Source organism: Papaver somniferum, chromosome 10, assembly GCF_003573695.1.
Source record: "Papaver somniferum cultivar HN1 chromosome 10, ASM357369v1, whole genome shotgun sequence".
Lineage (NCBI taxonomy): Eukaryota > Viridiplantae > Streptophyta > Magnoliopsida > Ranunculales > Papaveraceae > Papaver > Papaver somniferum.
The window spans coordinates 83,615,140-83,630,378 of NC_039367.1; the positions used below are offsets into that span (position 1 = coordinate 83,615,140).

The 15,239-nt window shown below is 36.9% G+C and overlaps 2 protein-coding genes across 2 annotated transcripts; one reads left to right on the forward strand and one right to left on the reverse strand.

Moving 5' to 3' along the window:
- The first annotated feature begins 381 nt into the window (after positions 1 to 381).
- On the forward strand, positions 382 to 2,479 carry LOC113315151 (protein FANTASTIC FOUR 2-like). The gene has a single exon (XM_026563460.1). The coding sequence runs from the start codon at positions 1,338 to 1,340 to the stop codon at positions 2,259 to 2,261; it is 924 nt and encodes a 307-aa protein (XP_026419245.1). The 5' UTR covers positions 382 to 1,337; the 3' UTR covers positions 2,262 to 2,479.
- A 2,340-nt stretch (positions 2,480 to 4,819) lies between these two features.
- LOC113319563 (mitogen-activated protein kinase kinase kinase NPK1-like) lies at positions 4,820 to 9,987 on the reverse strand. The gene is made up of 17 exons (XM_026567814.1): positions 9,426 to 9,987; positions 9,287 to 9,328; positions 8,910 to 8,975; positions 8,712 to 8,822; positions 8,515 to 8,595; positions 8,351 to 8,428; positions 8,171 to 8,253; positions 7,922 to 8,003; positions 7,751 to 7,851; positions 7,333 to 7,372; positions 7,090 to 7,149; positions 6,920 to 6,969; positions 6,590 to 6,821; positions 6,266 to 6,499; positions 5,799 to 6,130; positions 5,643 to 5,707; positions 4,820 to 5,249 (listed from the first exon to the last, which is right to left on the reverse strand). The coding sequence occupies exons 1-17, from the start codon at positions 9,744 to 9,746 to the stop codon at positions 5,143 to 5,145; spliced, it is 2,085 nt and encodes a 694-aa protein (XP_026423599.1). The 5' UTR covers positions 9,747 to 9,987; the 3' UTR covers positions 4,820 to 5,142.
- Positions 9,988 to 15,239: the final 5,252 nt, after the last annotated feature.

Here is a 15,239-nt window from a genome sequence, read left to right on the forward strand (position 1 = left end):
ACTAGGGCTAGCATAAGCAAGGCTTGGTTTATATCTTTTCCCTTTTCCCCTGTCATCTAAAATAACACAAACCTACTTTCTTCTTGTAAAAGAATGCAACAGAATAAGAATGGAGAAAAATGAAGTAAACCCACAAATATAAAAGCAAAGAAAAGAGCTCAGCAACTTTAAATTTCGCAGTAGGCGATGATGATGTCTGATCGCCCAATCAAGAGAACTACATGCCCAAACGCAAAACAGTGATTTTCTTTATTGTTTGGCCCTATAAACATCAGAATCTTTACATGTAATATTCTTGTTTTTATAGTCCCACTAACCAACCCAAGGGCGTCTTTCTCATCCTCCCATTTACCAGAACCATATAACATCAATTTCGTTGGTTTGATTTCTAACTATAGCCATACCGTCATTCCATCTGTTTTCAAGAAATAGTGGATTTCTTTGAAAAAGTATACCTATTTGGATGGTATGAAAGTAAATGACAGTATGCTCTAAAACCTATAATAGTAGTAAATTAATTATTACACTGCACTTTGTTATAGCTACAATCTTTAGAAATAACTTCGATTGATAGAATTCTTCCCGGTCATTTCAATGGTCGATTATGTGCTCTGAAGTTAGTGTCCGAGTCATTTCATGCTGGCAGATAAAGATCAAAATCCTTCACTCGTATAGAGACCACCGAGCGTCTAAACCACGAGACTGACCTGGTCTGTCTGCACTCATGTTTTCTTCTCTACTGTCTAGTCTAGTTGTTTAATTTGTTCCAGAGTTCTTTGTTGCAACACATTTTCATTTTTGGACTCGAGCATAAATACAAACGGAAAACTAATCAATCAATTTTCATTTTATTTATTTGATTTATTTTGGATATTTATACGTGATTAGATCCACCAATGAAAAAATGTTTGGCAAACATTTATCAGTCAATGTGGTTTAGATAGAATATAAGGTCTCAGGATACGTGGAATTTGAAATGATATACATATATGTGGAGTTGGGAGACATTCAATCTCTCTGCAGAATACATACATAGTACCAGCTCCAAGTCCTGAAGCTTTTCTCATGTGGTGAAGTAAAAGTTGTCCACTCAATAAATAGTTCCTTTTGGGATGCTTTTAAGTGGACTATAAATACTCACTCATCTTCATTGCTTATCCCTCATGTTTTCTTCTCATCTTCAAATTCTATTCTTTTTTCTGGCTACCGAAACTCAACTCAAATTCCTTCTCTCAAACCCTAATTTTGATGTTCTTTGGTCTTGATTTTTTGTAACACATTCTACACAAAAACCAATCTTCTTTTGTTCTGGTCTTACTTTTCCACCGTCACTAAATATGTCGTCTGTAGTTTGTCAAAACTTCCAATCGTGCTTTGAGCCTCGCACCCTAGGTCTCCAAGTGTCCTCAAATCAACTCGCATTCTTATGTGACATGAGGTCTCCTACAGTATCAGAATCCCGTTTTAACACTGAGCAACCTCATAAGTACTACAATCACGGCAACAACAACACGTACAAGCAGAAAACTACCAACTCGGATAGTTGGAGTTGTATCGAATCTATAACCAAAGTTGATGAAGTAGATGAAAAGAAAGAAAAGTCGACTTACATTCATCCCATGGTTAAGCGTTCGTCATCGGCCCTTAGTGGGAAGAGCTTGGAACTATGCACTGAGACTTTAGGTTGTGAGACAGGTACAAATGTTGATGATGATGACAATGTAAGCTTTTCTACTTCTTCAATGTCATCAAACTCAGTTGAAAGTTGTAGGAGCCCTGCGAGGAAAACATCAAATTCTCAACAGTTTTCAGTGCATGAGAAGGTAATAACTAGTCCTCGACGATCTTTCCCTCCTCCATTGACTTCAATCGGCAACAGTAGCGATTGTAATGTTCAATTTAGGCCCCACCGTGAAGGCGGCCGACTAGTTATCAAAGCCATCGCTGTTGCAACTTCTCCGACTTGTTTTCAAGCTGAAAGAGTAAATGGTCGTCTTAGACTTCTCCTAAAGGAACAAGTATTCAACGAGGACCAAGAAAATGAAGAAGAAGAAGATGATGAAAATGAAAATGATGGCGTCAAGGAAATGCATGAAGAAGAGATAAATAAGGACTCAAATGTAAGGGAGGAGATGGATGGGATTAAGGGTGATGTGGTAAGTGAAATGGGAATTGGAAATCTGCATAGGCACAGAAGGTGCAAGGAAAGTGGAAACAAAGCAGAATTGGCAAAATGGGATCATTTTTGCGTGGCTACATAAGAAAGACAGTACGTCTAACTAGTTAGCTGGCATAGTACCACCATCCAGCTGTGCTGTATTTTTCTTTTCCACAAGTGAACTCTCATGACACTCAAATAACATGGTTAGTTTGTTAGTTAAGGTAGTTATTGACTAGTGCAGGTAAAAGTGTGCTAAAAACTGATTGTTGTTTCAACTTCTTGGTAATGAAAAATAACATTTTTACAAAATCACAAATATTTTATTATCTCATATCTGCTTGGTCATTGCTTTTCTCACTTGTTCTTGGCAAGACGGCAACCAAATTCGGGAGCCAGACTTTTCAGTTATAAGTATACAAGTGATCAGCAATGTTCGTTGTTGTTGTTGTTGTCGGTGACAGTTTAAACACGGAATCACTAAGTCAATTCTGTAACTAGCTAAGCTAGAATAATTATATCCAAGGGTGTTGTTCATACTGATAGTAAAAGTTTGTGAAAAGTAAGTGTCGTGGGTGGTGCAAAAGGAAAGGCAAGTTGGGGCGTACGACAGAGTACGGTGGTAGGGGTACTAGTGGTGGTTGAAGACTAGTCGTTGTCGGAAAGTTTTGTGGGTCGCACCATGAACATGCTCTCGATCCTGCCCCCATCTCTTTAATCTTCCTACTCAAACCTCATCACAATTTCATTTCATCAGCTGATGATAGACTTCCATGAGCATGACATTTTCGGCTCCCTTTCACCCATCTTTTCAGAAGACCTGTTGTATTACCGAATTGCCCTTCTATAAAAGCATAATAAAACGTAAAAAACAATCATCATCGTCAGAGAACGAAAGATAGACGCATTCGCTCCTAACCATATAGGATTAAACTGCTATTAATCACAAGATTAAGAGATGGCCTCTTATTTAAACCTCCACCATCAAATAACCAGGAGGGGTTAACAACAGTTAAGCAAGACCTGTCGCATTTCAAGAATATTCTTGGGATGGGGGGTATTTCTTAAGTACTGGCTCATTAGATAATTAAGTGAGTGCTGCAGTTCATTCCAGCAGTCCTTATAAACGAGAAAGGTAAGGTTTGAACGTGGAGTTTATGTGTCCACTCCTTCAAGTGTTAGGGTTTCTCTTTATAGATTGTCAACATTCATTCATGATTTCAAAATCTTACTTTAATAGATTACCTAAGCAAATCTCCTCCTTATCTTATCATCATGTTTGTAAATGAACAAAATCTTAAGACAACAAACGTTGTTTCTTCATGCTTGTGCCTTTCTTTCTTTTTTTCTTATATGACAGGCAGATTAGATCGATAATAAGTGCGTAAAAAGTACTGAAAAAAACATCTTGTACGTATTGTTTCCATCAAACGTAAATTCCCTTGGCAAAAGCTTATATTCGCATCAAACTCGTTTCATAACATAGGCGCGTAAAAAGCGCAGGAAGACTGCTCAAGTAATTGTCACCACAAAGCAAAAGAAAAATCATCAACTCTGTACCGTTGCCAGAAAACTTTGATTCCAAGACTTTTTGCAACCAATGGCTTTAACACATGACTTCTGCGAATTTTACCGTTGTTGGGAACCCATACTCGATTTTAATACCCTATTTGTAGAAAATTGTACCAACCTTACCTGGTAGTTACCCCACCTCACGAGTTGTGTAACAGTATCAAGTCCATCTAGCCAATAGCAAATTGGCAACGAAATGGGCAGGAATACAGCACTTATAACTGATCAAAATTGTACCCTAAAAGAGGATTCTATATGAACTGAAGGACATAAATGATGCATATTACATGAAGAGTGTACTCGTTTCGACCTCCCATAGGTTCATTTTACCATACATAGTAATTCTATCAAATTATACTAGAATGCTAAAATTGCAAAAGTTTTTTGAGTATCATAGTGTACTCGTTTCGAAATCCTATAGGTTTCTTGTGCAGTAGTTTTTTATTCTCGGGTAAAAAAGGAAAACAACTGTTCATCCTAGGGTTGTATTTTTAGTTCTGGAGTTATATGTAGACTTCATCCACTTGAAGTTATGTGTTGCCAATTAAAGTACATAAACATACAAAAAAAATTGATTCTCAGTTGAGTCAGATATCTGTAACATTTTACATCATAATTGAGAAACCCTAATAAGTAAAAGATACTCCCTCCGTTCCTTTTTAATAGGCTGATTTTGTTTTTAGAAAAAATTAAGTAAATTAAGAGAATTAATTATTGAAAGTAGTCCTCATGACACTTGTCAATAAAAAAAGTGAAATGAAATGGTCCCATGACACTTGTCAGCAAAAGAAGTATAGTGAAATGGTCCACATCACACTTGTCATCAAAAGAAGTTAAGAGAAAAATGGTCCCAGAAAACTAAAGTAAGATTTGACTTTCCCAATTAGAAAACCAGCCTATTTTTTTGAAACATTTATTTTAGGAAACCAGTCTATTAAAAAGAAACGGAGGGAGTAGAAAATAATCCCCTGGCACATTAGCTTGTTGCTACTTGGTTTTTACAGTTACCATCGAAATGGTTTCATGGTTGTAGCAGCGTTAGTGTGATTTTCTTCCTTTGTCAGGAAAAAAATGTAAATACTTTTAAAAACTAACATCAAATACATATATGTATATTTTCAAACAATTTGTTCGTATTACAAACTAGAACAAGCTTTTAGGGGTGAAGAAAGAAGAGAGCGTATACCAATTTTCTTTCTATGGTTTTCATGTTGCATCGACTGCTGTGCTGTGGATGTGGAGATGGGGCTATGGATGACTAACCCAACCAACCTAATCTTATTAGGACCATTTCGACCAAAAATAGAGATACATGCATCAACAGTAATCTATCACTCTCTGTCTAGTCCATCAGAAGAAATAGACTCTGATTGGAAACACTAGTGGTAGACAACAAATTATTATACTTCACTTCATTTTCCTGGGGAAGAGAACAATCTTAACCGGTGGGATTTCTGCCGATTCAGAGGTCGATCTTTTGGAGACGATGTGCTCCCAACACCTGCCTGACGGATCATCTCTGCAGATTTATATATATACACACGCATTATATATGAGTAATTATTATGGAGGAGATATGATACTTTAAATAACACCAATGAAGATAATTATAGTGCAGCAAACTGGACCTAAGCTTCTTCCAAATATTCAAATTCAAACAGTTTCCAATTATTATCGAATCACCAAAGTAACATGGGCAGTCAAGTTGTCATGCAGAGAACCAATTTTGCATGGAAGTGGACGCAAAAACTTGAAATCAAACAAAATGGACTGTAATGAATCTCTTACTAGCTCCCGCCAGTGTCTTATGTGACTACAAGGAATGTTTAATACTTGAGAAAAAAACAAGATGGGGCATTGTTGTTTAACCCCTCATTATCGATGTATTTTACCAACATAATCTAAGATTTACCTCGTTTCCTTTCAAGCTCTTGATCGAGCTCTTCCTTCCACTTCTTCTGCCTCTCTGCATAGGTACTGCATATACAAATAAATTAGCCCAAACAGATCAAGGTAGCACATACATCATTAATGAAGAGATAAAACTATCATTAACCATTCCACAAACCTTGGGCTGACTTGTTGTTGCGAATCAAGTTGTTGACCTGTTTGGGGCGAAGAAATCTCTTGCAAAACTTTATTATTTACACCATTAACATTCGATATCCGCCTGCTACAACTCACAGGGCTTCCAGCATATGGACAATCATTTGGCATCATACTTCTTTGGCCAACAACTTGGCTCGGTGACCTACTTTTCGGAGGTAACTTCAAGTAACTGGGAGAATTTTCATCTTGCAAATTCCGTAGCACACGTCCCAAATGACTCGAAGCACTCACATTCACAGTGTTGTAGTACTCTTCATATAGCGGTGTTTCCAGCTTCTTCAATTCCACTGCCTGAAAATCAATTGCTAGAGAACTCAAAAGGCTAATATATTTATATCCAGAAGTAATTTACAAGATGCCACACCAAACTAAAAAAGCTTCCATGGGGTAATTCGCTCGTTACTACCTAACACCATAAAGAATTACCTTCTCATCCAAGAACTCTCTAATTTTTAACTCGGTAATATCATCATCATCCTCAGAACCTGGTGGCCCAGAAGGAACTGTGAAATTGTTTTCCGCGTTTGCAGGTCCTCCGTGATTAAAAGAGAAACCATTAACTGTTACACCAGGATCCAAGTTCATTCCACTTCCTAAGTCTGAACTTTCATCAAACTTGCACCGCGAATCATCAGCAGGCTCAGACATAGGATTAAAGCTCTAAATATATACACATTAACAAAAAACCAGTTAGTTACTCGAGTTTTTTTGCTATACATGTAATACTATTAGACGTGAACTATTCCATACCTTATTTGGGTCATCTGGCAACAATGAACTGAAGCGTACTGATCCGCCCAAAAAAGTATCATCTTTGTCATCGATGACACACATGTCATCATCACTGGTCCTAGTTCCCCAAAATGGACTAGTCTCAGAAAACTTCTCTGGGTATATCGTTGAGCACCTTACACTATTGCGCATGTCACATACATCCTTCAAACCACTTAAGGTTCTCCTAGGTTTAGACACAAGGTTAATGCTGCAGCACAAAAAAAAATCATGGTCACGATTTGAAGTAATAGAATAATCTAGACATTAGGGAGAAGTAAATTATTCATAGAGTAGTAAAATTCTTACGAGTTCCTCAGGTTTGAACCGGATGCTGGCAGCATGCTTACAGAGGGCTCCTGAAGGTGATCAATATGATTACTAAGATCAGAATAAAAGAATCAAAGAAGGTAAAGGTAGAAGAATCTAATTACAACAACCAGCTGCTGAAGCATAAGATTTAAAATATACATACTGACCATAACTGAATTGCGGAGTAATGTATGAATTTCTTGATATTCCCCAGTAACAAAAGGATGCTGTAAAAAATTAGCAAAGCAAGAAAGTAAGAATTCCAACGATCTCATCAATCCAGTTTTCTTTTTTTACTTTACCAGCAACAAGTGACACCACATCTGTCTGTAACTGGACATTCAAAAAGCTATTATGGTATTGTGAAAAAATAAGAACTAATTAACGATGTACTATTCCAGAAAGATTACCTGGAGCAATTCTGATGCGGATGATCGCAAGTATGGCTCCCTGCAAATAAATATGTCAGCTTGTTTCATAAAGACAAGAACAAACAGAGAACAGCTGTCAGTTCAAACTTTTCCCTGGAGGATTTTGCCGTCTTTACGCATGTTTAAAGTTCTATATATTAGGATGGATTTCGGTTACGCAGAGGTTGCAAATCACATTACAAGCTCACTCCGCTAAGAAAGTAAAAGCTAACAGGAATTTTACTAAGGCCCAACTCACTCCGCTAACAAAGGTAAATGGAAAAGCTAACAGGATGTTAACTAAGGGCCAGACAAGATTTCATGACAACAACAAATTTCTCAAACTATTCTCATGGTTTATATTTTATTTTAATGCTCGGTTTATTCAAGGTTAAGAAATCAGAGAGTTGTAACCTACTTCTGCAAACATTTCAAAAGAAAATCCTTTGCCTCCACTGACAGATGCTCAGGGATGGGTGGGTGAGATTTTGTCGTCCCAATGTGAAAGAGAGCAGCAACCTATTTAAAACAATAGTTAGTCATGGTTTACAAATTATGTTGGCAAACCAAAGCACAAAATAGAGCCTACCTCTTGGAACTGTTGACTCCAAGGAGGTTTTCCAGTAGCCATCTCAATCATAGTACATCCAAAACTCCAAATATCAGCAGAACTAGAACGGAAAAAAAATAAACAAGAAATCATTGAAACCAGTCAGCAATCTACTTCCAGTTCAAAAGGAGAAAAGGTGCGTGCGAAGATCGGCAAAAAGAACATGGAACCATCAAACTTTCAGGGGAAATTCTAAGAACTTAGATAGTGGTCTATTGGGATCCTTACAAGCTATGTCCCGTTTGGAGAATGACTTCGGGAGCCATCCAGTATGGGGTACCCTTCATTGACTTGGCACCTGAAATAGTAGCCTGCAAAATTCCATGAGGTTTAGATAACAAGGCATGCTCGAGATATAAAACAAGTTTGTAGTGCATCACCAAATATAAGAAATGAAAGGCTACATACCAGTTCAACAACTTTCTTGGATGCTCCAAAGTCAGCAAGCTTGATACCACCATTGTTATCTACAAGAATGTTTGCCCCCTGATTGTACACCGAAAGTATAATTGGTTAAGAAAGAAAGAAAGGAAGAGCGAGGGCACAAACCAAATTAACGGAACGGAATATACCTTGATGTCCCTATGCATGATGCCGTTCTTATGAAGATACTCAAGCCCCAGCAACATCTGTTTCGTATACTTTCTTATTACCTGTGTTCAACAGATAGGTCCTCATGCATCACTACTCACCGCAACTCAGTCCTCTACAGTCTGAAGACCACCGAAATGAATATATCTCTAAAATTTAATGAATTAGAGTAACTTACCGTCTCTGGAAAAGAACCAAGCTTCCCAAGAAGCGATGAAATTGATCCTCCGGAAACAAATTCCAATAAGATGTTTAATGTTCCTTCCTCACGAATAGTTCCCACATACCTCTGCGTAACAAAAACAAAGGAACAAAATCACACACCCAAAAGAACAAACAATCCGTTCGATAAAATGAGACAGAAATCATTACTCACCACAATGTTAGGATGTGATAAATTTTTCAACAGTTTGACTTCTTCCTCTAGCTCCAGAATATGAGCCTTTTTTCCATCAAATCAAATTACACGTTATATTTCACAAGAACCTCAAACATACTGAAATAAAAAGTATTCTCCTAGCAGAAATTGCCAGTTTTTCATTATATTGATAATATAAGTCAACATTTATAGTAAATAAATCTGTAAAATAAAGGTTTTGATTCAAAAATCAATGATGCTTTTATTTATTAGATATGTTTGGAATCATAATTAACTTTCCAATTTCAAACTACAGATCTACTAACTCAGCACCAACTTCATTAAAGTAAACACTTTTTAAAATTCAAGTAAAAATCATATAATCTGATCGATACCTGCGCTTTCTCCTTAGAGGCATTATTCGATGGGATCATAACCTGAAATTACAGAAGCGTAAGATCAGAGCTAGGGCACAAGCACAAAAACACAAGGCCCAAAATTTAAATTAAGAAAATGATAGAAATTAGGGCAAACCTGTTTGATGGCGAGAAGTTCACCAGAATCAAGATTCATACCCATATAAACTCTCCCAAAAGCACCACAACCAATCAATTCACCTTTTCGCCATCTAATTTCAGGTTCATTATTATTATTTTCTTTTAGGGTTATAAATTGAGATGTAGTAGATGAAGGAAGTGCTGGTACTAATGAATTAGGTCTGGTGAAAATCCCTGATTTTCTGATACAACTATTGATCTTCTCAACAAATCTTCCTCCTCCTTCATCTCCTCTTCCATTAATTGAAGATCTGAAATCTAGTGACTGACGAACTGATCCTAGTAGATTCTGAAACATTCTCGACCAGATCGAGATCTAGATAAAGAGAGAAATTCAATAGTAACGTAAGAAACTGATTTAGAAGGAATTATTAGGGTTTTTTTTGGGTTTCATTATACTTCTTCTTCCTAGTGTGGAGCGAGAAAAAACGAACGTTGAAGTAAGAGATTGGAATACAGAGAGAGAAAGAGTTTGAAGGAGGGAAAAAGGTAGACTAAATTTTTTTCAAAAAACTATATAAAATGAGAGTAATTACGGAAGTTTTGACTGGGTGTTTGTTGCCGTCGTAGATTCATAGGTACGTCACAGTTGGGGGAGCCTCACGCACTCGTTGAGTTTGTCGGTTCTTTTTTATAGCTAGCCATCCCCATGATTTAAAGCTAAACAGGGGCGGAACCAGGGCCTGGTTTCCCTGTGCTCCAGGTAGGGCTCACCTTTTGTCACCCAATCCACACATTTGATCCGGCCCATCTGGTTTTTGGGTACGACCCGCGTGACCGTGAGGTAGCAGCTGCCAGTAGGGTCGTTCATGGTCGGTTTCGGCTCGAAACCAAAACCGAAACCAATACGTTTCTAAGAATGTAAACCAAACCAATCCATTAATCATTGGTTCGGTTTCTTAATGGTTCTAGCCGGTTTCGGTTAATTACATTGGATATCGATTAACCGGCTACTATGTCAGTTTCAGGAAACTGACTGTTCAAATCTAAAAAAGAAAAGCATAGTTCAAAGATTTTCAAACCTACCTACATTCACATTCCCTACACAATCCAAATTCATAACATTCTTAAACACAATTCAAAAGATAAAGATTACATCTTCTTTCAGTTTCACCAAAACTTATATAAAAATAAATAAACTAAGCCGGTTCTACCTAAGCATCCACAGTCTCCATAGTAACTAAACAACATCGACACTTCCATGCATCCACAAAATCAACTGATAGCTTCAACTTTCCAGGGTGGCTGACTGCATTAATCAACTAACATCAATCATTATGATGCTATTAATCAACTGACATCATTATAATCAACTGCATTAATCAACTAACATCCACAAAATCTAATTCAGGTATATTTCTACTTATCATGAATTACCTTGGTACTCCTTAGTCTTCAACATCATCGTCTGTTATGTTTACGAACATGGATTTAGAGAGAGAGTCCAAAAATTCTGCAATGAACAAATGCACAATCAGTAGTATACAGTGAGTGTCCAAAAATTCTACAAACAAATTAACAAATGAAATAATACCTGAACTAACTTCCTCTTCTGGTCCCAAGGAAGAAATATCAAGATCAATCGGCGTCTTCAACCAATTTTGAGCACAAATCAATGCCTCCACTGTTGTGGGAAGTAAAGAACTTCGATATGGATCGAGAATACGTCTCCCAGTGCTAAAGGCAGATTCGGATGCCATTGAAGAGATGGGTCTAACCAATATATCTCTTTCCATTAGTGTCAAAGTAGGATACCTAGTCGAGTTCGTCTTCCACCAACCTAAGATATCAAAAGAAACTTTCTCTTTCCGCGGTTCTCGTTTCTCTCTCAAATAAGTCTCCAGCTCATTTTTCCCTTCACCATCAAAACTTTCCTCTTCTTCTCTTGCTCTCTCTGCCATAAGGGCGGCTGCAGCACAATCTCCTTCATCATCTGGTTCAGCGCCAACAGTATTACCACCACTACTATCTGTTACAACTGTTGAGTTTCCAGCACTCATTTGGACATCCCAGTACTCTTCAAAAAGAGCCTTAAAGTCCCTCATTACAAGATCCATTAGTTTTGTTCTCAAATAACCACCACCAATTCCTAACTGGCCAAGAAGAAACTTTAATCCTAATTCTTTATCTTGTGGATTCAATAGTACAACAATAAACATAAGATTGTTCATCTTTTCATAACGTCCCCAATACTCGTTATATTTACTTTGCATTTTAAGACCCATGTTATAAACAAATGTATCTTTGTGATTTTCCCATGTGTTTAAAGTTCGATGAATAACACTCACATGAAACAAGAATTCGTGTGCGGTAACATGAGTAGAAGCGGAGAACTTGACAGTAAAGTCAAAAAATACCTTCAAAAACTTCGCGAAGGCTCTAGCATACAACCAATCTGATGGGTATGGCGTGTGAAAAGGAGGTGATGATGGGGCCTTACAGAACTTGTTCTCTTGCGTTTTTTTCCTCTCTTTGTGGTAGCAATAACTTCTTCGTCAGAACTTAACTCTGCAACTTGGTTTTCATCCACATCCCAGTCAGGTTGGTTATCAACAGTGAAAGTACTACAAGTAGAAGAAACTAAAGGAACTTGACTTTCTACAAAACAGAACTTCTTCTTGAATGCCTTGTCCTCATACTCTAACCTCTCAAAAGATGGTTGATACTTCTCAGCTGAGTCTAACATAATAAATGTCGAATTCCAACGGGTGTCTACATCTAGGACCAAACCCTTCTTGCATTCAATCTTCTCGTAAGCGACACAGTCCATAAATTTTTTCAATCTTGCAGGAGAACCCATACAATACTTCACTATTGCCCTTATTCTCTTAATTGAGATGTCATACTCCTTCATTTCATGTTTTACAATAAGGGCAAGGACGTGAGAAACGCATCTCACTTGTTAGAAACTTTTCACTAAATATGAATTCTTTCTGAGCACTTGGTTTTGCAGATATGTTACAGCTACATCGTTAACAAAAACATTATCTAAAGTTATAGTAAACACATTTTCGATCCCAATCTAACAAGCATGTTCCTATCATCCTACCAATAGTCTCACCGCTATGACCTACAATTTGGATGAAACTAATTATCTTCTTGTGCAACTTCCAGTTAGCATCTATCCAATGTGCAGTAATAACCATATATCCCAACTTCTGAAGTGAGCTCCATGTGTCAGTGGTGAGGCAAACTCTGACTTTATTAACCTTGAAATAATTCTTCAATCTCTCCTTCTCGTACGCAAACAGTTCCATAACATCTCTCCGTACAGTGATACGAGATGGTATCTTGAATATACTCTCAAGTACCCTGCAAAATTCTCGGAAACCTTCCCCCTCAACTATTCTAAAAGGCTGCTCATCCACTATGATGAATATAATCAATGCTTTTCTACACGAATCCTGACAAAAAGTTACAGCAACTAACTTTTCATCTTCTCCCAGCCTAGCAGGTTCAAAAGAAAGAGTCGACTGACCAGAATCCTTAGGAATAAGATTCAGACACTTTCTTAAATGGTTATTCAAGGAGTCGGTCCCATGTGTAGAAGAGTCAGCTTTCATTCTCTGTTTACATTTCTTGCAAGTTACCATTATCGAAGGAGGAGGGTCCAGATCAACGTGATCCCATACCCATGAAGTTTTCTTCCGCTTCTTAGAAGCTGGTGCAGTGACGGTACCAGCATCGGAAACATTGGAAGCTGGTGCAGATGGAGCTTCACCTGTAGTTGGTACTTTTCCAACTGAACTAACTTCTGTAGAGGCGTTAGAAGATCTTGGAAGAGGATGTAGTGGTGGAAACAATGCATTTGAGTTAACGGAAGCCTGAATATAAACAAGGCAGAAAATTCAAATCAGATAACATGTAAAAAATCATATCAAAGTGCATTCAAATCATCTGACATGCAAGAACGTTGATAAGTGAACTTACAAACTTGTCTTAGTTCACTTATCAACAGGATGATGCGCTTTGCTTCCAAAAAGAAGTTAAAGAGGAGAACTAAGAAAAGTGTTTCATTAAAAAATCAAGCTAAGAATCAAAATACCACAGTAGTGAACAATGGTGCATTTTAATATGTCAATCAATGGCACATAGTCCCATTTTTTGGTATTGATTCCTGCATATATTAGCCTTCAGTGCCATTGATGTCCAATTTTTAATGATTTTCTATCCACCCGCACTGAAGTTAATTAGGTAGAATTTTAGCTGAAAGTGATGTAACCTTTTCATGAAATATACTATTAATTTGTTAAAGTTTAGGCTAACTCTTAGCAGAGTCCTGACAGAATTTTAGCTGCTAGACGACCGCAATACAATCTATGTATAAGGAACAAAGTCGTTGGAACTAGTAGAAACTAGAAAGAAACATGTGGCATGAATTTCCAGAACCACAACGGTGAAGCATTTTGACCTGCACCGATCTGTTCTAAGTTCTTAGAATGTATATATAAGTCACTAATCCTATACATCACATTATTCCATTGCATAAAAGCTGAGTCACTAACAAAATGCCAATCAACAAACTAATATAGCTTAACCCAATTGAAAATATACTACTGTAAAGTTGGACTGATGATAATAAAGACATAATAGAAGTAAATTGCAATACATAACTCACTAAGTGCCAGTACCGTTTAGTTCACATAAACGTTACTAGTAATTTAATTTCAAATTGAAAAACTCAAAAAAATCTACAGAATGATAAGAATATTACTTCCAAAACCCAAAGAAGATTACCGGTTTATAAGTATATATATTCAACGTAGTTCACAACCACCCGGAAGTCATGGGATTAAGTAATGTATTGCTAACATTATCATCATCATATTCAACTAAATTTAACAAGAATAAGACCTAAGAATCAGGCCAAACTGTGATATGCAAGGTGTTGGATGCACCAGGCGCTTTAAACAAGACTTTTCGCATTGGCAAACCATATAATTTATATACATCACTATTCACTATCACAGGCACAGTTGCAAAACAAAACAAAACAAAACAAGAAGGGTCACTAAGAAACCCAAGGCTAGTGCTGTAGTAAATAAGCGCAACAAATCTACTCAAGAGAAGTTACATAGGCCTAAGGCAATTTGGCAAACAAAAAACCAAACTACTGAAGTTTTGCTCACTGTTATTATGTTCATTGTTATGTTAGTGCTACTCTATTATTATGATTAGTTGTTATATAACAAAATTGATAATCCAAATTTCACAAACTAATTATCAAAACCAGAATCAAACCCAAACTAGTTGAGAAATAGGAACTAACAGGTGTTGATTGTGAATCCTCCATGATTGAATCAAAGGGAACCTGCAAAATCAATTATGCAAAATCAATTTTAGTAAACCCTAGTTTTTAAAATTATAAATTATAAGCTTAAATCAGCAAAATTATCATCATCATCGAGTTGAAGTACCTTGAAATGATGAAAACAGTCGACTTAGATAATCGATTTGGTTATGTGACAAGTGAGAAGATGTTTCTAAGTTTGAGAATTTCAGTACATCTGAGAACTGAGAAGATTGAGAAGAAGAAGAAAAACGAAGATTGAGAAGAAGAAGAAGAAGAAGAAGAAATACGAAGAGAAGATTGAACTAGGGTGGTGGTTTCATTATGGCTGGAGATGGTGGTGGACTGGTGTAGAAAATGGCGAGGGTTTTTGCTTCTGGAGACTGTTTACGAAAAGGAGAAGAAGATAAATAAAATGTGTAGCGTAGGTTTAGAAATTAGGTTTACAAAGTGTGTTATAGACGTGGTAAATTAAATCTATCTGATTTTAATCAACGGTCT